The sequence below is a fragment of the Syngnathus floridae genome, chromosome 16 (genome assembly GCF_059516105.1).
Source record: "Syngnathus floridae isolate MCC-2025c chromosome 16, RoL_Sflo_1.0, whole genome shotgun sequence".
Classification (NCBI taxonomy): Eukaryota; Metazoa; Chordata; class Actinopteri; order Syngnathiformes; family Syngnathidae; genus Syngnathus; species Syngnathus floridae.
This window is the reverse complement of record NC_142428.1, coordinates 492354-513462: the sequence shown is the minus strand read 5'-3', so window position 1 is coordinate 513462 and position 21109 is coordinate 492354. Positions and strand designations below refer to the sequence as shown.

General features: G+C 48.0%; 2 protein-coding genes across 5 annotated transcripts in view; both read left to right on the top strand.

Moving 5' to 3' along the window:
- Positions 1-10440, top strand: part of bltp1 (bridge-like lipid transfer protein family member 1) — a 34942-nt gene extending 24502 nt beyond the window's left edge. Inside the window, exons 69-92 of one of the 4 annotated variants that reach the window (XM_088400942.1) lie at positions 501-591; positions 999-1046; positions 2185-2456; positions 2543-2758; positions 2908-3088; positions 3166-3346; positions 3518-3679; positions 3750-3889; positions 3949-4147; positions 4230-4430; positions 4805-4981; positions 5143-5280; positions 5461-5703; positions 5782-5935; positions 6206-6363; positions 6777-6966; positions 7189-7406; positions 7481-7732; positions 7970-8173; positions 8507-8701; positions 8800-8934; positions 9275-9452; positions 9546-9768; positions 9829-10440. In XM_088400942.1, the coding sequence (XP_088257068.1) occupies positions 501-591; positions 999-1046; positions 2185-2456; positions 2543-2758; positions 2908-3088; positions 3166-3346; positions 3518-3679; positions 3750-3889; positions 3949-4147; positions 4230-4430; positions 4805-4981; positions 5143-5280; positions 5461-5703; positions 5782-5935; positions 6206-6363; positions 6777-6966; positions 7189-7406; positions 7481-7732; positions 7970-8173; positions 8507-8701; positions 8800-8934; positions 9275-9452; positions 9546-9762 (4150 nt within the window). In that variant the 3' untranslated portion in view covers positions 9763-9768; positions 9829-10440. Of the gene's footprint in view, positions 1-500; positions 592-998; positions 1047-2184; positions 2457-2542; positions 2759-2907; positions 3089-3165; positions 3347-3517; positions 3680-3749; positions 3890-3948; positions 4148-4229; positions 4431-4804; positions 4982-5142; positions 5281-5460; positions 5704-5781; positions 5936-6205; positions 6364-6776; positions 6967-7188; positions 7407-7480; positions 7733-7969; positions 8174-8506; positions 8702-8799; positions 8935-9274; positions 9453-9545 lie in introns of all 4 variants that reach the window. The other 3 variants (XM_088400943.1, XM_088400945.1, XM_088400944.1) reach the window with 3 other exon arrangements.
- A 138-nt stretch (positions 10441-10578) lies between these two features.
- sntg2 (syntrophin, gamma 2) lies at positions 10579-21105 on the top strand. The gene is given in 20 exon segments (XM_088400954.1): positions 10579-10928; positions 11309-12240; positions 12320-12656; positions 13935-14072; positions 14145-14201; positions 14275-14332; positions 14512-14555; positions 14857-14898; positions 15321-15408; positions 15888-15955; positions 16246-16370; positions 16680-16809; positions 17756-17794; positions 18046-18162; positions 18444-18515; positions 18652-18864; positions 20124-20225; positions 20331-20441; positions 20569-20655; positions 20657-21105. Coding segments are annotated over 18 exon segments (1608 nt in total). The 5' UTR covers positions 10579-10928; positions 11309-12240; positions 12320-12584; the 3' UTR covers positions 20702-21105.
- The last annotated feature ends 4 nt before the right edge of the window (positions 21106-21109 follow it).

Genomic DNA, 21109 nt, shown 5'->3' with positions numbered 1-21109 from the left:
ATCTTCCAAAATGTACTATAGGCATCTCATCTCATCTCTTATTATTTTGGTGGCCCGGAAGTAGTAACTCTGCCTTGGCTGTACTCGCACCCCAGACCCACGGTAGATTAGAGGCCGTTTCCAACTGCGAGCAAGATCTGAACGTAGCCTCACAGCCACCACTGCTCCCTCCCTTATGCCAGCATGACATTTTGATGTTGAGTTCTTTGGAATGTACAGTCAATTAAAGTTTCAAGAAGTGACATCCCCGTGAGGCTACGTGCGCCACAAATGATTGACGGCAACCCTCAGTCACGCCTCGCCGCGCTTTGTGGCTCATGTGCCGGCGCCGACCTCTTAGTGCTATTTCAAGATGCCAAGTACTCTACCCGTTGTGCACGCCAAATTCATCTTGTTGCATACATTAAGATGGCAATATTCCCCCTTTTCTACCCGCCAAACGTCATATTGTGAATGTCCAACATGATATGTGGTCATCATCTTTTTCATGCTGTTTTGAGTTCCAGGATAGGAGATGTGGATGACTTCCCTGATGTGCGTGTGGATGCCTCCTCTCCTGGACCGCGGGTCACTTTCAATATCCAAGATACGGTAACGGCACATTTTCTCCATTCTACACATCAATCATATTCTGTGCTTTTGTTCAAGATCTTCATTTTCAAATGAGAAACTTCGTTTCAAAAGTGTGCGTGCATTAATGTCTGATAGTCATTCAAACAATTTACTAATAGGTAAGGGCCAAACAGGAAAGCTCAACATTTCGACACAATTGGTTCAGCGCACAATTATTACCTACACGTGCATAAAGTGGCATCGTTCAGCCGTCTGACAGCAGTGAGTGAACGGAAAAGATCAAATGACATCGGGGCGTGCTCATGACTGTGGTCGTCCCCCGTTTGCAGATTTGAACCTTTTTCTCATCCATTTTGGAAGAGTTTTTTTTTTTTTTTTCTTTCTGTGTTTTTAATGCTTTTGTTCAATGTAATGTAAATAATCAGGCTTTGGAGTCTGCAATTGCACCTGTCAGTCCAGGAGATGTATTCAAGGTATACTTTTCAAACTTCTTTCTTTTTCTTAACCCATCAGAATAAGCCTCACTGAATAACAAAAGACATACGTACTTTGGTTTCCCCCCCTACCTTTCCTCTGCGACGATCGAGCTTATCGATGCTGTCGGGATTTTTCAAATCCAAACAGGATGATGAAATAGTGGCTTCAGCCATCACAATGGCACTGTTATGTTTGAACAACAGCACGTATCAGTGGATTTGCATAACTTGATGCCATGCTAGTTGTGATTTATTCATGCAGCATGATTGCATTGTTTCTTTTTATTTATTCATGAATCAAATAATAATCCCAGTGCTGCAGTCCGTCGGTGTGCAGCAGGCTAGCAGTTTGTCCACAGTGCTACGTGGATAAACTCTCAAAAGGAAACCAAGAAGGCAAAGTCAAATGTATGAAGTCGCCATCATGTATTGTCATCCTGTCTTGGAAGATCCTAACTGGCATTGCTGCAAACTAATAAATGGCTGATTTCTGACAGTGATTCTGCATGGTCAGTCAGCAGCACTTAAATCACTACTCCAGACCAAAATATTGCAACATAGCAAACATTTATTCTCTGTGCCACCGGCATCACCCTTACGTGGCCTGGCCTGGCCTGGCCCGGCCTGGCTGGGGGCAAAAGCTGCTGACATTCTGCCTTAAATACCACGTATATATTGGCGTATTATTAACCTGCTGTGTTGTGCCTTGAAGACGTTTACATTATTTTCTGGCTCTTTGAACCAATTTACAAGTTGAGGCAATTTGAGTTTATGCGTCTTGCACATTCACACACTGACAGTTCTCTTATCTGGTGCGAATATTGCTTGGGCACTTCCTTGTGCTATTTTCACGCTCCGTAATGCATTCATTTTGCCTTTTTTTTTTTTTCCTCCTGTCGGGGTGTCATGCCGTCTTTACTATCTCCCGTCTGGGCAATTTCAGCGTATAACCTCCGGGAACATTTGCAGGATGCTCGTGTTCTGTACTTTTGCTAGTTGCCGGCTCACCGGTGAGCCCGTTTGTGGGGTCAGAGAAAGACAACAAAGGGAATGACTTGTGTGCAGCGCGGCACTTAAGCCAACGTGTGCAAGTAGCAAAGGCTTTGTGAGTGTGACTTTGTGATCTTGTGCAAAGTTTCCCGAGGAGTCCGAGCTGGACCTGTTGTCAGTCACCATTGACGAGCCATCATCCCATCCTCACGATCGGCGCCATCTTCATTCTTCATCCATCATCGGAGACCACGGCTCCGTTTTCAGCGCTCCTTGCACGCCTGCTGTTCTCTCACCGCAAATTCCCTTCCAGCACGATGACATGCATCGAGATGAGCTGTCCTCGTCTTCCTCCGAAGACTCGGAAAAGGACGACGACTTTGAACGCGAGAGGCCCCTGAGCTACCGAAGACCTTTGTACGTAGCTGTGAATTGCATACCAATAGAATATTGATTTAGCGTTTAGCATCATCCTTTAACCATTGCTCGCTCTTTCCCTTTAGCCAAGCTTCTCACAAGAGATCGTCGGGTTTTTCCGCCGTCAGTCAGTTGTTCAGCGAACGTTGGCCGAGCACACCCGCCAATCGGAGCTTCGGCGGCGCAACGACCGAAAGAAACATCGACTTTGAACTGGATGTTCGTGTGGAAATAGACAGCGGCAAATGTGTTCTTCACCAGAGCACTCAGCAGGCTGAGCATGAAGAAATTTCATTCAGGAGGTGCAGTGAAAGTCGTCATGCATTGTTATACATTTGACTCGGATTGAAAAAAAAGAAAGAAAGACAGAAAAAAAAAAACGTTTTCCAACATTTCGATTCCAATTCATTTCCAAAATGAAGTTTCATCCAACCATCTGCGGCTTTTGTAGGAGTTGCGATCGCAGCCTCAGGAGTCTCGACCAAGAGTCGCCTCCCAAAAAGAAAAAATTGCAGCCCGCCTACACATCTACAAGCCATCTTCTGGCTGGGAAAAAATGTCCCTCTTCGCTGCAGACCAAATCCAATGACCTGGAGACCACCATTTTCTACATTCCAGGAGTGGACGTAAAGGTGCGATTCTCCCCGGACAATTCCAAATGGGATGTAATGGATTTGACATTGGGAATGATGAATCCTCCCTTTTCCAGTTGCACTATAACTCCAAGACCCTGAAGACGGAATCCCCTAACGCCTCGCGTGGAACCTCGCTCTCGCGCTCGCTCTCCAAAGAGTCCAAGCTGTATGGTATGAAAGATAACGGTCCTCCCAATGCTGTCCAAAGCCCGACTAACTCGCTCCTACCTCCCCCGCTCCCACCGTTCCCATCAGGTACACAAAGTTCCCTCGTTGTTACTTGCATGCCCTAGCCGCCGACGTCATTCTGTGCTCCATCGAGCTGCATGCGGTCATTTCAAACAAAGATGCAACGTGTCTCCAGTCGACCAACTGACGTACACGAGTGACTTTTCATTCAAGATGTGTGGGTGTGTGTGTGTGTAGCCAAAGGTAAAGGGAGCGGAGGGGTGAAAATGGCCAAGCTGTACGCCTGGGTGGCCCTCCAGACTTTGCCGGAGGAAATGGTCATCAGCCCTTGTCTTCTTGATTTCTTGGAGAAAGCCTTAGAAACCATTCCCATCACTCCGGTGGACCGAAGCTACGCAGGTCGGCTGGGTCGTTGGCCTACTCTCGTGTTGGACACGTGGGTCTTTATCTTTGTGCTCTGCCGCTTCAGCTGTGGCTGCCCAGGAAGAGGACATGGGTCCATTTGAAACGGTCGAACCGCTGGAGGAATCGGCCACTTCCCTGGTTTCTTCGTCCACGTCGGCGTATACTTCTTTTCCTGTCGATGTGGTTGTCTATGTCCGAGTTCAGGTATCCGATTGAACGAAAGCCACATGTGTTTCTGTCATATTCACTGTTTGTCTTTTCAGCCTTCTCAGATCCGCTTCAGCTGCCTGCCCATGTCCCGAGTTGAATGTATGCTCAAACTGCCGTCGTTGGACCTGGTCTTCTCTTCCAACCGTGGCGAATTGGAGACCCCGACGGGGGCCCATCCCAATGATGGCTCGCAGCCGGCCTCCTCCACTCCCCCGGGGCAGCAGCACCTTCCCAAAGTGCCTCCGAGCAAAGGTCTGACATTTTGAATTCAATTGTGCTACCTTCACTTCCGAATGGCCCGAGGACTTTTTGCTCTCTTTCTACCTCTATCTAGCCTCTCCGTTACTGGGGAGCCCTCTGGGCAGAAGCCGCCACAGCAGTAGCCAGTCGGACCTCACGGGGGGCCCGAGTAACTCGTCGGGTCTCAGCTTCACCGCCTGCATGTCGGACTTCTCGCTCTACGTGTTCCACCCCTACGGCGCTGGAAAGCAGAAATCTGCTGTCACAGGCCTGCCCCCGGGTCCAAGCCCATTAGGTAGGTGTTGATCATGTCGACGGTCGAAGAAGGGGATGGTATTAATGGTCGTATCGCCGGTAATGGCAGCGTTGTTTAGTGAGAGGAATCGGCAGGAGCCGGACAGACTGAGCCAATGAATTAGCGTGGGACTGGAATTCACCGCCTGTTAACGTAGGGAGCAGGGGGAAACCTCTGGATTGATTTGAAAGAAGGTTGATTAAGTGCTGTCAACAAGTTCACCTTCCTTACTGTCGAGTTCGAGAAAGTTCCTGGGATTGCGAGATGGGGATTTTCTCTGCTGAATGAGATGAAGAGTTGCGGGCGCACGGCTCCAGCTGGCTAGCCGTTGAAAGTTACGTCACTGATTGTTGGCCCCGACGTTTGCCCTGAAGGTACAGTGGACGAGGAGCCGGCGTCTGTGACGGGAAGAAAGGACTCTTTGAGCATAAACCTGGAGTTTGTTAAAGTCAGCTTATCCAGGATGAGGCGCACAGGAGGCCCCACCTTTATCGAAAGCTTCATTCCTGGTAAAGGTGGTAAAATGGACACCACTCTCATCAATATCTCAGGTACCTTGTGGGTGGGCTGGCTCTTGCAATCAAATCATCTTCATTTGTTTTTCACATGCTAGTCGTTCATTCTTCGCTGTTGTCTTGTGCTTTTGCTGTGCCCACTTCAATTGCACCTACGGAGAAGGACATTTAGTCATCTATCTCTGTTTTCTCTTTAGCCGTTTGTGACATTGGCTCAGCTTCCTTCAAGTACGACATGAGACGATTGAGTGAGATTCTGGCCTTCCCAAGGGCCTGGTACCGCCGAAGTATAGCCAGGCGCCTCTTCCTTGGAGACCAGACCATCAACCTGCCAGGTAACTTGTCTGCTGTGTTGGTTGGGTGGACTTCATTTTCCGTTCCACAGTCAAGAGTGTGTATTTGAATATGAAATGATTTGAATTACACACAGTGAATGACATTTGAAGCTCGCTCTTGCACACTTCCATAGTTGTTCTTCCCTTGCCACATTTGGACCTTTTCTTTGCTCCGTTCAGCCTCTGGCCCCGGCACCCCTGACTCGTCGGAAATCATGACTCAGCATCTGTCTCCCGAGTCCAGCCGCAAAGCCTACTGGAGGACTTGGGATGGCAGCAGCGGGACACACATTCCTCAGTCTCCCAACGTGTTCTCTGAGCACAGCACGGGAAGCAACATGTCCCCGGGTGCTCTGGGCCACCTTAAGTCCCCTGCGCCCGGCCGAACCAGAAGCGTGTCCGATTCGTCGGCGCCGAGAAGAGGTGGGTGAGCTCGCACGCGGGAACCTGAAAGGACTTTGAAAATGAATTCTGATCCGCCACAAACTGCTCATTTGACAGATTCGGTGACCAAAACATCCACTCCCTCGTTTGGTAAAAATGGCAAAGCAGCAGGCCAACAGGGGGCGCCGTGGGAGACACTGGTGGTGTTTGCCATCAACTTGAAACAGCTCACGGTCCAAATGAACATGAGCAACGTGATGGGAAATAACACGTAAGCTGGCCATCATGAAGTGAAGCGACATACAGCGACGTCAAGTCTCCCGCTCCTGCTGAATGTCTTACTTTTCACCCGTGTTATCTCCACGTGCGGCACAAGAGCGAGCCCGACCTACCGAGACATGTTCAAGTGTTCAAGCGCTGACCTTTTCCTCTATGCTAACCTGTGCATTTCTTACTCTGAAATTCAGTCATTTATGTTTCATCGAGCGCGCTGGCGCATTATTCAGTAGCAGCAGCAGCAGCAGCATTCTTTCCCTTGCAGGTGGACAACCAGCGGTCTAAAGAGCCAAGGCCGGCTGTCCGTGGGTAGCAACCGCGACCGAGAGATCAGCATGTCTGTCGGCCTGGGACGCTCCAAGCTGGACTCCAAGGGTGGCGTGGTGGGTGGCAATATTGACGTCAACACCCTCGAGATGGTCTGTAAGTAAACAAAACCGTGCATGGATTTCTTCTTCTTCTTCTTAACAGCTTGTTAGGAAGCTCTCTGTGATGGATGGATGGATGGATGGATGGATGGATGGATGGATGGATGGATGGATGGATGGATGGATGGATGGATGGATGGATGGATGGATGGATGGATGGATGGATGGATGGATGGATGGATGGATGGATGGATGGATGGATGGATGGATGGATGGATGGATGGATGGATGGATGGATGGATGGATGGATGGATGGTTTAGAAGCGGGCTCCCCATGGTAGCAAGCGGCAAATAGTACATCATAGTGTGCGGCAAACAGCTGCAATGTCATAGAGCGCACCGGACCGGGCAGACCAACGGATATGAAAATTCCCAATTGACGGACAGCCATTTGAATGTTTTCCCTAGCGCACATCTCCGAGCACCCCAACCAGCAACCCAGCCATAAGATCCAGATCACCATGGGCTCCACCGAGGCGCGGGTCGATTACATGGGCTCCAGCATCCTGATGGGGGTTTTCAGTAATGCTGACCTGCAGCTCCAAGACGAGTGGAAAGTCAACCTGTGCACTGTGGATTCCAGCATATCTGAGAAAAGGTGGGACCGAGAATCAGCAAGCGCAAGCGCACGCTACGCACTTGACATTTGGAACTAACCGTTTACTGTTTACTGTTTGTCTGTTGTGAGCCATGTCTTGTCACCGTGGGATAGGGGGGAACGAAATTTCGGTTTCTTTGTGTGTCTTTGGCATGTGGAGAAATTGACAATAAAGCTGACTTTGACTTTGACTTTGACTAACCGAGGCGCCCTTGCTTCCAGCGAGATCTTTGTCCACGGAGACTTGCAATGGGACATCTTCCAGGTGATCATTTCACGATCCACCACGCCAGACCTGATTAAGATCGGCATGAAGCTGCAGGAGTTTTTCACTCAGCAATTTGACACCAGCAAGCGAGCGCTGTCCACGTGGGGCCCTGGGCCCTACCTGCCTCCAAAAACCCCCGTCATCAATGCAGACAAAGGAGGAGCGGAGCTGTGTGAGTCTTCTGGCCAGCCTGAACCAAGCAGGAGGCAAAGAATGCCACTGACTTCATAAGGCTTTGTCTTTCAGACATGGATGCGGCGCATCACCGTCACTGGCCCGGCGTGCTGAAGGTCATCGCAGGTTGCCACATATCCCTCTTCCAGATGCCTCTGCCTGAAGACGCCGTGCAGTTGGGCGGCTCAATGAGCCTCCATGGCAATCACATGACCCTGGCCTGCTTCCACGGACCCAACTTTCGCTCCAAGTCGTGGGCTCTCTTCCACCTGGAAGAGCCCAATATCGCTTTCTGGACCGAAGCGCAGAAAATACTGGAAGATGGTGAGAGAAAGCTTTTATTGCAGCGACTGGCCAGGCAGCCAGCCAGCCAGGCAGCCAGCCAGGCAGCCAGCCAGCCAGCCAGCCAGCTAGGCAGCCAGCTGCCAGGCAGCCAGCCAGCCAGCTAGGCAGCCAGCCAGCCAGCCAGCCAGCCAGCCAGCCAGCCAGCTAGCGACCTCTTCTTATTCCCAAGGTGCCACCTGCATGGCGGCGCTTTAATGCTGGCGCTTTCTGAAACAGGTTCCAAAGATGATTCCACATACATTGTGCAGACACTGGACTTCCATCTGGGTCACAACACAATGGTGACCAAACCGTGCGGTGCCCTGGAAAGCCCGATGGCCACCATTACCAAAATCACGCGGCGGCGTCACGAAAACCCTCCGCACGGAGTTGCCACCGTTAAAGAATGGTTCAACTATGTTACCGCCATGAGGAATGAAGGTGACTTGGCTTGTTCTTTTTGATAAGATCTCAAAGCTGAAGTTTAGCTTCAGTCATTGAACATGAGCAGGTTTCAACTCGGTGAACAAGTCATGACTTCTACTGGAGGGATGACTTAACGAAGCAAGCGGCAATTTACGAATGCAGTCGTTTTTGGGAAACTTTCTGCACAGTTGGGATGTTAATGATGCGCCTGTGAAAGAAAGAAAGAAAGAAAGAAAGCGAGAGACCGACTTTCAGTTCCTCTTGAAGTAGACTATCTTTAATGTCGCTGAGATAGTGTTCAGAAAAGAAAAGTTTGACCTCAAGCTTCCTTTTTGTCGCTCACTTCAGAGTTGAACTTGCTAAGGAACGTGGAAGCCAACAACCCGGAGAGCGGAGCCGCCGCCAAGAGCTCCAGTCTGCTCAGCAGCTTCCGCAGCAACTCCAGCTACAACCACGAGACTGAGACCATCTTTGCCCTTCCCAGAATGCAACTGGACTTCAAGTCCATCCATGTACAAGATCCCGACGAGCCTTCTCTGTCAGGTGGAGTGCGTTTTGCAAAAGTGTCATGGAGTACTTCCTTCAGGTCATATCGGTGGGCCCTGTTGCTGAGAGAAAATTGTTTTGTTTGATTGAAGCAGATTCCAACAGCAAACCAAAGGTAGAGTGCAGTGTGGTGACAGAATTCACAGACCACATTTGCGTGACCATGGATGCCGAGCTCATCATGTTTCTTCACGACATGGTGTCGGCCTACCTGAAAGAGAAAGAGAAAGGTGCGTTTTGTCGCTCGGTATCCACCGGTCGGCAACTAAAATTCAACTCGCTCCAGAATGCTAATCAGCAGCAGCAGCCGCAGCAGTGACCTTAGAAAGAAGAGGAACATGTAGTCGACATTTCTATTTATCACCAAGGACCCAATTCTTAGCTCTACTCATTAACTGCAGTGTGGACATTTTTGTCATCATTGAAATTGTATACTACATACTACATGTGCATTTTTCTGTCAAGAAAAAGGCAAAGCGGATTGTTGATGCCGACGCAGGCAAAGGATCGATGGCGCTTGAACGGTTTTCTCGAAACTTCTTCAACATTGAAACCCTCGTTGGTCTTTAGCACTTTTCGCCCCACGGATGTTTGCGGCTCGGCCTGGCCAGAAGAGCCCCACGGCGGTGCACGGCGACGACGACGGCGGCTCCGGCGCAGACAAGGACGCGGGGGAGGGCGTCAACTACACCACGGTGGACTGGAGAGAGTTTATGTGCAACACCTGGCACTTGGAGCCCACTCTCAGGTCAGCCGGGATTTACGCAGTCGTACATCCGTACCACCGAGCCGCAATGTGTTTCCCCGCGGTTCAATGACGGACGATCCATTTTGCTTTCAGGCTCATCTCCTGGACGGGTCGCAAGATCGACCCGGTGGGAGTGGACTACATCTTGCAAAAACTGGGCTTCCACCACGCTAGGACTACCATTCCCAAATGGCTTCAGAGGGGCGTGATGGACCCGCTGGACAAGGTGCTGTCTGTTCTTATTAAGAAGCTGGGCACGGCCCTGCAAGACGAGAAGGACAAGAAAGGCCGAGAGAAGGAGGAGCACTGAGCCCGCCTGAGCCCGCCTGAGCCCGCCTGAGCCCGCCTGAGCCCGCCTGAGCCCTCCTGAGCCCGCCTGCCCCTTTTTCTTCAAGCATGGCTGTTGACTGTCACGTGCGTCTCCACCTGCACCTGCCATCTGACGGAGCAATTTGTATCCACGTCGTCAATGTTGCTCCAATTTTGGAATCGAAGCGCAGTTAGTTGTGTCGTGGAGTATTCTTGGGTTGCTTTCATGGTTCCAGGCCTGCCTCTTTGATATGTTGTAAATGACCTCACTTGAACCGTTTTTTTTTGTTTGTTTGTTTGTTTTCTTTTCTCTCTCTTCTCTCAAGGCTTTCCAGTTTTTAAGAGAAAGGATTTCTTAAAACATTGCCTTTTCTTTCTTTGTTTCCCATGGAACACGTGGTAAATGACGCTTTACTACATGTTGTATTTAATAGTTTTTTTTCCCTTGATGTGAACAAATGAGCACTGGAAGATTTGGGCATGAGCTGTGAGAAGAACATCAGGATATTATTAGTTTTATAATGAAATGATCATTATTTATGGGTATGTGACCTGAAAATCTTGTAACATGAATTGGCTTGATGGGTCAAGCTTGTTTTTGTTTTTAGTGGGTGTATATAATTCAATTTGGTAAATGTGTTGATTTCCTAACTTAATAAAATAATGCCACTGGATTTGATATCAATGCCCTGCGTTTGATGGTGGAAAGGATCCCAATTGATCCCAATCAATCGATTGATTGATTGATTGATTGATTGATTGTGAAAGCTTCAAACCTCAGACGGCTGCTGCCGCTTGAAGCTGCCTGCTTTCAAACACCCAAAAGAGAAACCAACCCGTCCGCCAGCATCAGACCCTCAAAGTGGTTAAGTTTCATGTTTCAGGACCAAGTTCCCACATCTGTGGGCTGCAAAGTCCGGCTTGTTGCAGAAATCGCTCGTCAGTAGAGAGAAGGACTTGCTTTCGTTGAGGGTTCAGTTCCTTCAATCTATGGAAACGACGGCCACAGCCAGCAAAGTGGTAAGCTTGAGATGACACAAAACCAATCGACTGTATTTCACTGTCGTATGATCAAATCCCGCAGATGCAGGCCAAGACGTGAAGCGTTCCGCATCGCTCAGGGGCATCGGGACGCATCTCTCCCTCCGACAGCTATTCCGAACAAAGGTACGAAGGCGGCGCTTTTATTTCTCCTAAGCTGCACTCTCGTATGTACACAAAGGTATCAAGGCTTCCTTTCAAATATTATTCACAGTGTGCATTGTCCACATCTCATGCAGCCATCTTCAAGCATGAAAAGGAATTTGTTGACTGAAAGTGATGAAGGAAGGCGTGCTATTTGAGTGTAGACATTTTCAAATGAGAATAGGGCGACCGTGGACTCTTGACAAAAAGAAGGAAATGTTCCGACTAATGAGAGGAGAAGAAGGTGAAAAACCTTTTGAAGTCTCGCCGAGTGATTGTCTGACGGGGATTTCGGTCTGATGACTTTCCGACAGATCGAAAGAAGCCGAAGCACTTTTCAGCAACATTTTTGATTTTTGCAGGCCTTTCCCAAGGGCAGGGCTGTGGGATTTTCCAAGTAAGAGCCTTGATGCTTCATACTTCTCCTTTGAACAGCAATATATGGTAAGTTTGGAACCATTTGGCCATGAGCTCTCGTTTCTCCTCTCAGTTTCAAGACAATGATGAGCCCAATCCTAATTGTTTTTTGTCAGTACGCTTTGGACAAAGGATTTTCTCATTCTGTTCTTCTCATTTCTCTAATGCAGTCATCTTAAAGCGAATAGATTCCAGGCGGGAGAGAAATAAATGAGAAAGGCGGCAACGTTTCCCTCTGGGAGGGTCTCTCCGAGTTCCATCATTACTTTCACCGCAATCCTTGGAGACAGAACCCAACCGTCTAAAAAATATTGTTGAAACCATCAGCTTCATCGAGAGTCGGGAATAGTTTCCATCCAATCTACGTACAGTCATATCAGCGAGATTTGACAGATTTGATGTTTGGCCTGCCCCAAATGCGTACTAACTCATGAGTGATGACGCTTATCTTGGCTCTCTTCATTTTTTTAATATGCTATGCATACTCCGAGTGTCTAGTGTGGGTCAGACGGACGGACGGACGGACGGACTGGTGGTGACAATGCTTCGTCTTAATCGCAAATCTGCGTAGCCTCGCTTATCAGCATTTCATTTGATATTTATTGACAGATCAATTATTTTCTCAGTCCACCTATATATAGGTCGAGGCCCCAGGAGAGAAAAATCCTGGAGCCCTCCTTGGCTGCAGGCTTAAAACAGAAATGCCCTGCAGCTAACCTGTCGCTGGCCGCACCATGAGCAGTAGGACTGGATGGATGGATGGATGGACGGACAGACGGACGGACAGATGGATGGGTCAATGAACAGGTTAATGTGACGCAGCGTGCGGGGAAAGAGAAAGCGGACAGTCAGCGAGCAGGTGGCGCTGACTCCGACAGTGAGTGGAGTAGAGCAGTGGTGTAGCACTGGTGGATGCTTGGATGTCATATGGGACCAGTGACTGCATGTGCTTGCAGAAGAGGGAGGAGGGCGAGCGCCGGCTGCTGTGCGCAGCTGTCTGCCTGCCTGCGTGGCTGCCTGCGTGGCTGCCTGCCTGCCTGCCTGCCTGCCTGCCTGCCTGCCTGCCTGCCTGCCTGCCTGCCTGCCTGCCTGCCTGCCTGCCTGCCTGCCTGCCTGCCTGCCTGCCTGCCTGCCGTCCTGCCTGCCTGCCTGCCTGCCACTCGCTCAGCCCTGGCAGACGTGACTTGTTAAAGTCGGTTGCGAGAGAAGCGGCTCTGGGAGATGAACGTGCCCGGGAAGCGGCAGACCCAACCTATTGAGCGACCCGCCAGCCTTCTACTTCCCTGCACATCAGTAAGTAAACCCGCATTTTACTCTCGTGAATGTGTGTGTGTGAGAACTCTGGCAAAATCAATGATGATAAAAAAAGAAATCGAAAAAGGTGTCTACTGTCATTACACACGCTGCAGTCATTTCAAATAAAGCACAAGTCAAAACATCATCTTGAGGCTAAGCTGATTAGTTTTGCAACATTTGATTATTCCCAAATATTTGACAATTTCAAACGAGAGCATTTTCGACTCTTGTCCGAACTGGAATATGACGAGCAGACTCCCAAGTGGAAATGTTCTTCACGTATGTATGCACATGTTCATTTAATCATTCAAAAAGCTTTCTCTCCCTTCAACTGGCTCACATCAGGGCTTAGGGGAATCAAATTTGCGCCTTAATTATGTTCCCTGAGCTCACTCCAGGAATTTTTTCTCTCACAGGCTAAAGGGTTGCTTGTGTGTGTGTGTGTGTGTATGGCCTATAGAAAGAGAAAAAAAAGATTTGATTTAGTCTGCATTTGTTTCCTGAAAATAGTCTTGATGTTTGTACTATATGTCGATGGAATGCTGCAGTTGAATGTTTTAGTCATAAATATGAACATGTAAACTAGTGACTGGAATCTTGAGAGATGACAAGTGGCCCAAAGTGAAGAGCGCAGACTTGTAATGAATCCCTTTAGGTCGATCAAAGACGCATTCACTGCAAAGCGGGGACTCATTCAAAGCGTATTCGGAGGTTGTCTTAATTATTTCAATGTCAAGACATTGTGTCATAAATCCCCCCCCATTCGCGTTTCCATGTCACTGCGCAAATCATGTTGAGCAAATCATGAAAACAGATCCCCTGCATTATTAATAACCATGTTGTTTCATGAACCTTTTTCACACTTGAATCAAAGGCAGGCAGGCAGGAAACGGGTGTCGACATGAAGAAAGGGAGGGAAGAAATGGCGCGTCTTAAATTAGCACCGAACTTTGAGAAGTCAATTTGTCAGTCAGTTGCTTCGTGATGTTGAGACATGGAAAGAGAGTTGTCAGTTGCTTCGTGATGTTGAGACATGGAAAGAGAGTTGCTGGAATTGCCACGCCAATGCAAAGAAGATCACTGACAGAAGGGTTTGATTTGGAGGAAGGGAAGAAGATACTAGATTCAGCTGCTTCGTGGCGGTTCTGCTGTCTTTGATTCCGTGCGTTCATCATGTCAAGCGTAGCGATTGAGCTCAAGCTGACGTGCAAGCGCGGGCTGGCTCATTGAGGCTTCCGTCTTCATTGTGCTCTCCAAAACGGTCCTTGGCAACAGCTGAAATGTGGAATGGCTTTGCTGTACAATGAGGAGAGCAGCAATTCCTACGACGTGTGCCTGAAACTGACCAAAGAGGTCTTAACCGTACAGAAGCTGGATGTGGTTTGCACAAGAGGAAGCCAATCCCAAGGAAATGTAAGTGAGCGCTTGCTTGTCACATCTACTATATGGATGGTTTTGCCAATGAGAAAGTGCCACTTTCTAAAGCGCAGGACTGTCGTACTTCGAAGACAAGAAAGTGGCGCTCTGGGCCTGAGCATCAAAGTAAGCACTTTGCCACTTTGATGAGAACAAGTGCAAAGGTGACTGACACTCTGTCTGTCTCACTCCTTTTCAGGGGGGCGCTGAGAATAACGTGCCCGTGGTCATTTCCAAGATTTTTAAACATCAACGAGGTAAGAATGGAATGTTGCCGACCGCACCAAATAACCTTGCCTTTGGAAGAGCGACATTGGCATAAAGACGACGACGGGGCTTTCCATGCGAGCCAAAAGCCGTCCGACGGAGACGCTGATTGCGAATGAACAATTCTTCTCGAATGTTTTCATTCATGCTCGTCTGTCGATGACCGCAGCCGACCAGAGCGGGAAGCTGTTTGTCGGTGACGCTGTGTTAGAGGTGAGGGCGTCGCAATCGCGCTCTTGCTTCAACTCAACTGCTCTCTCTTATGAACACAACACAAAGAATCCAATTCTGACCAGCCCGTTTTGTTACGACTTATGGACAGTGGGAGAGCTTTTGCTACCTCTGATTGACAGTAACTAGCTTTCATCGATTGGTTATTGTTCAAGTTTTGATTGTTATCGTTTCTGTCGTCACGATGAATAAGACTGTCATGTATTTATTGATTTCCTTCCTAATTGGGAGTTGGAATATCAACGCATTGAAACTACTTTTTTTGGGGGGGGGGTTTCTTTAGGTCAATGGCATAAATGTGGAGCGTTGTACTCATGAGCAAGTTGTAAGTGTCTCCCTCTTTCACTCTATCTATCAATGGATCTATCTATCTATCAATGGATCTATCTATCTATCAATCTATCAATGGATCCATCCATCCAGCCATCCATCCATCCATCCATCCATCCATCCATCCATCCATCCATCCATCCATCCATCCATCCATCCATCCATCCATCCATCCATCCATCCATCCATCCATCCATCCATCCATCCATCCATCCATCCATCCATCCATCCATCCATCCATCCATCCATCCATCCATCCATCCATCAGAAAAGGAAATACTGGGAGCCTTTTGACCAACTTTTGGAGAATTTCTGTCCTTGATGCTATTGCTACTATTAAAACTAAGCTCATTTCATGCCTTTTGTGGTGACTATTTTGTCTGGGCTTTTTTTCTATTTCTCTCTCATTGCTGTCAGGTTCATCTGTTGCGCACCGCAGGAGATGAAGTCATCATCACTGTTCGCTATCTAAGAGAAGTGCCATCCTTTCTCAAACTGCATCTAGGTAAGAGTCTTAAAATTCATTTTTTTTCTCCCTCAAGTGCCACCGCGTTGACGTCTGCATTCTTTTCTTTGTCGTCGACACTCGAATGCTTTGTCTATGTGTTGTGTGGTTTTTCCTGCTCCACCTCTGACAAGATAGCCCCCTCCGTTTCTGCTGTTCTTTTTATTTTGGGGGGGCCAACCCTCATTAGCAAGGGTGAGAAGGAGACCTACTTGACAGATGGCCACATGGTCAGCTGTGATTGCGGTCAGGAGGGGCTTAGGCGTTGCTGTGACCTCAAATCTTATGAAATATTTCTGCTCAAGAGGTTTCCCCTTCTCTCCCACTAGCTTGGGTTCAAAGTCGAAAGAACCGGTATGACTCCAGTCTTAACGGCTTTACACGGACTCGTATACTACGTCCTTTTACGTTCTGCTATTGGTCTAAAAATCCTCCGACTGGTTCAGAAAGCTTTTAAATCGAGTGTCTCCTCTTGACAGGTTCTCCTGGGCCATCTGCTGGCCAATCGTCCTCCTTTGACTGCAGCTCACGTTTAAATGGCGGCACAGTAAGACAACAATGTCTGTCATTTGCAAGCATTTCTCATGCTTGGAAATGTTTTCACACTTTGCACAAGTCATTTAAAGTTATCAGAACGGCAGTAGACTTCTTTGTCACGTGTCCTGAACATTTCCGAAGCTTTCTTTTCTTGCTCTTGGCTTCCTCAATTTAATATGTAAGCAAAATCTATTAGGATGCTCATCTTTATGCAGGGTTCACGATTTCAAAGGAAATACGACATCAATCAAATAAATCCAAACACCCAACGTATACCCTAACGTATTCATTCCTCTGTAGGCTTCATCTCCTCCTTCCCCCGAAGCCGCTGAAGCAAAGTATGAGAAGCGCTGGCTGGATGCCGTTTGGCTACCCCTGTCGATGGCCAGAGTCTCCAGATACAAAACTGGCACGGCTGAATTAGGGTAAGTAAGGCTAATCCGCCGTGACATGCTTCACCTTTGTCAGTGAGCGCTCCTGCTGGCTTTTGTTAATGCGCCCACAGAACATGCATGTGATTTGAACGCGCTTGCCTTGATGTACCTATGGATGCATTGTTGGAAGTGCCCCAAGCAGCGGCGTCTCAGTCAGCGTCCTGTAGTACAAAGTGCAACTCGCAGGCAGGAATGCGATGCAAAATGTTCCGATTCTTTTCACCCGACATTAAATCAATCCATTCATTATCGAAAGATGGTTGGCTTCCAACTTTTGTGCTGACCTGTGTTTTTCTTCAGGTCAAACTGTTTTGAAGTGTTTGCCTCGAATGGAGCCGGGCCCAGTGTTCTTCAATTTTGCAGCGCAGCAGAAACCGCAGACTGGCTCCAAGCGATATCCACAAAGATCACTGACTTGACTCTGGAGAATGTACGTACGTAGTTTTATACGTACATCACACAGCTCGTACTTTTGTTCGAACCAAAGTGAACGAGCAAACCCAGTTTGGAAAATTAGTCATCATATCTGTAATACAATTTCTCCAGAGATGATTTATAGTAACAGAGAGAGAGAGAGAGAGAGAATCCCATTCAAACTCCAAATTGCACTCAACAATGGGAATTTGCCGCAGTAGCTCTTGTCGTCGCTCCTCTACTTACTGGACTGGATCCATGCAAGCAACGCCGTACTGCTGCTTCCTGCGCTTGCAAAACGTTTCCAATGATGACGCTGAGATGGCAGGCAGCTCACTTCCCGTGCTGCTGACATATATAGTACAGCGTTGTAGCTAATTCAACTCCTATCTGATTTTTGGATGATCACCACGCTGAGGGAGGCCGTGCATTGATGTTATGTGCCATTGTGCAGCTGTCTTTTGATGAAGCGTGCCATTAATTGACGCTTGCATCGTCTACTCCCAAATGGCCCATCAAGATGGAATTGCGTAGGAGCTAGCTGATGTTTCCTTTGAATGATCTTGAAAGAGGCAGTAGTTTCACCCGGCCTCCTTGTTCTTCTCTCATGTTGAGTTGGAAAGAAAGCAGTTGTTGGTGGTGGTTGCACGAAAATGTGGCCCACCCACAATGCAGCTTCTGTTTGAAAACACATGCACAGACAATCGAGTGAGAAACAGGGCACTTGTAATTAGCTCGTCAATAAACGTGAGGTGACCTTCCTTCCTTCCTTCCTTCCTTCCTTGAGACCAAGGAAGATATGGGAAGCAGACATGAGCCAAACATAAGCAGAAATACCTGAAGAAGAATCAATCACCAGCCAGAACTGAAAATGTCCCTTATTAGTTGATTGGTAAAGCTCCACTCACAGCATTTTCTAAAGTCTCTCCTCGTTCCAACCCATCATTGTGTTTTTGTCACAGATTAAGCTGGCTAACAAATGCAGCTCTTCGGCCCATCAGGTACGCACGCAATCGCCGCAAACGGACCTTGCGATTATCTCGTTGGACGGTGGGTGAGCATCGTTCATTCTAAGAAGCTCACAAAGGCAGGAGCCGAAAAGAATGGGATGAGTCACTTCAACGTTCCAATCAGTAGCAACAATTGTCCATCAATTCAGCAGCCACTATATTGACAATATCAGAAGTGATTGTACAAATAATTGTCTGATACTCTGAGTCAACACGTGGATGCTTATCCTCTTCATCTCCAGATCGTTCACATGGGCTGGGCTTGTGAAAGATGGCAGGGCAGGGCTGCCTCTCCCAAAACAACTTTCAAGTTCCTGGCACTGAGAGGACAATACTTGTATATCTTCACAAGGCCACCGGTAGGTAATCAATATTTCCAAAGCCTTAATGGATCTGAAGTGTATGCTTGTGTCAGATGGTATTTGATTCACTTTCTTACGGCCTGTGCTGGGGGGGGGGTTCTACTTGTCCTCCCTCATTTGGCCTTGCATACAATTACAATGGCTATTGGCAACAACAACAACAACAGCAGCAGCAGCAGCACCAAAGAATGTGGACTGAGCCAAAGCAAAGCTGTATTTGATATTGCTACAAGCCGCCAAAGACTTGTTGTTTCTCACAAGAAGCGTTTTCTCCTCAGCTCAACACTGCTGAATGGGGTCAAGCAGAAAGGACGTATAACCTCTACGAGGTGCTTTTCAAGGTCCGCAAGGTACACCCACCCGCTGGTTAAATACGTAGCTTGTTTTGATGTGATCCATTTGTCAAGAAAAGAAAATGAAAGAAAGCATTTGAACAGTGGTTCAAATGCTTTCAAGTGCAAAGTTGAATGTTTCTTGTCTTTCCAGCTCTGGATGACGGAAGACATCAGCTGGCTTCAGGCCAGACTCGACTTGGGTCTGGAGCAGTCGCTCGAGCAGCAGGACAGTGACTCTCTGCGCTTCAGCATTCTCGTCGGCCACGGACGGAGCCACACCTTCAGTGCAGAGCTGGCCTCGGAGCTGGCTCTTTGGGAGAAGTCCTTCAAAAGAGCTGTCTTCATGGAAGTGCAGCGAGTGCGAGTAAGCCTTCCCATGCACTCATCAATAGGTCAGCCGCATTTCTTCATACGCTCCGGTTTCCCCCAAGACTTTGCCAAACCATGTTAGCTGCTCCGTTTAAGCGGGCACCAGGGTTTAGCGGCAGGAGCGGCAGGAGCGGCAGGAGCGGCAGGAGCGGCAGGAGCGGCTCCACGCTGTGAAAGGACCATGTTTTGCTGAGCTGGCCAATCGCAACAAGCGTGCATTAGCTTGGCTTCCAAGCACGACAGTGTTCAGATGATTTCGCAACACTGCTGGAGATCCATTTTCACAATCTTAAAGACCACCGTGCAACTCTTTTGTTGTCTTGCAAAAAAAACACATTGGCGTCTTTGTCACTGTAGGCTTTGATGAACAAAGCACCAACTCGACCTCGTTTTAATGTGAGCCTGATTTCAAGCGTCTTAAGTTGCTGATGAGAGCCTAACACATCCGTCTGACAATCTGTCGCGGTTACGGAATTGCGATTGCAGGTCGGTCGGTCGGCCGGCCGGCCGGCCAGCCTGTAGAGGTCAGCGAAATGGTTGATTTCAGCCCAATAAGCTAGTCTTAAAAGCCAGCGGCATATATTTAGCCGCATCCCAAATGACAGAAATGTTTTCGAGCGCGTCCCTCTCGTGCGGCTACTTAATGTCAGACTTTGCTAAGGAGATTTCCACTAAGAAATATTTCATGTTAGTAATTCCCACTGAAGAATCCTTTCCAATTAGTGGAGTGCTCATGCTCACCATGAGTCTAACTTGGGATGACAGCATGAAGCTAGTGGCTGTCATGCCTTTCCTGTCGTCGTCGTCGTCTTCTTCTTCTTACCCCCCAAGTGTGAGTGTCAAGTAATGACCTGAAGCAAGCACTTGGCTTTTTTTTTTTGAGAGAGAGAATTGTCATTGTCACTATCAGGTGCAGGCAGTCCTTGTGACTTAGATGCTGGCTCCCTCCCGCCTCCCCATGTGGCTCTGTCCGAGCCACCCACGTGTGGTTGTGTCCTTGGGCAAGACAGTGGAGTTGCCATCTTCTCCCTGCTCCGACTTCCTCACACATTCCAAAATCACGCATGCTCGGTTCGTCGAAGACTCTAAATTGTCATTAGTTTGTCTATATGGGTGTCCCTCATCATCTGATCCGGCATGGCCTCAAACAAGCACCGTAGTGTCATGCAAAGAGTGTCTGGCCTGGGTTCATGATCTTTTTTTTTTTTTTTTACAAAGTGTCAACATATTTATGAATGTGTTGTTTCCCATCAGACAAAAAGCTACGCGTGCAGCAGCAGCAGCAGCCATGGGAAGACACTGTGCTTCACCATCGATTTTGATTCAGGCTTTGCATGTTTGGATGGCTCCTCAAATGTAAGTCTTGTGGCTCCTCAGCTCACGTGCTCTCCGTGCAAACTGGTTCTTAATGGTGTTCCTCGTTGCCGTGCATGTGTGCTGAAGGCTCTTGTTCTCTTGTAGATGCTACTATGGCGATATAAATTCTCTCAACTGAAAGGCTCCTCTGATGATGGGAAAAACAGGGTCAAACTTCTTTTCAAGAATGCTGAAAGCAAGCAAATCGATATGAAGGTAGTCTTCACATGGTTTCATACTGTCTTGCAACGGGGAATCATTTGGAAGCAAAGTGTTGGACGATTGCAGCATGTTAGTATTTGACCAACAAGCCAATCTTTCTCTGTCCTTGGCCTTTTTGCAGGAACTGGAGTTTGCCAATCTAACGGCGGTCCTCCACTGTATCCACTCTTTTATTGCTGCCAAAGTGGCCTCCATGGACCCTCTATGTATGTACGTGTAACCAAAGCTTGGCTGGAAATTACAGCAACATGTAAAGGGACATTGCAAAAGTGAACGGATGCACAATGTAAGTGCATTTTCTCTATGTCCCTTTCTCTTCTACTTGCCATTCTTTATCGGTGTTGCTATTTTGTGGCAAACGATTGACCATGTTGGCACTTTGCACAAATGTCAAATTTCAACCTGATCACACGGTTCACTTGTGTGAAACCACATTCCAATTCAATGGACGCAATTTGTATGTGTGGCACTATTTTAAGGTTGACAATGTCTCTCTCTCTCGCTCTCTCTGTCTGTCTCTGTTGTTTTTTCAAGAACACTGTATATAGAGATATATTCCTCAAGACTTTTTGGTTACCTTTGCTTGGGGTTCACTTGCGCTCGAAAAGGGAGAAGTCATTAAAGAGTGACTAAACGTCTTGATGAAGTTGCATCAGCACAGA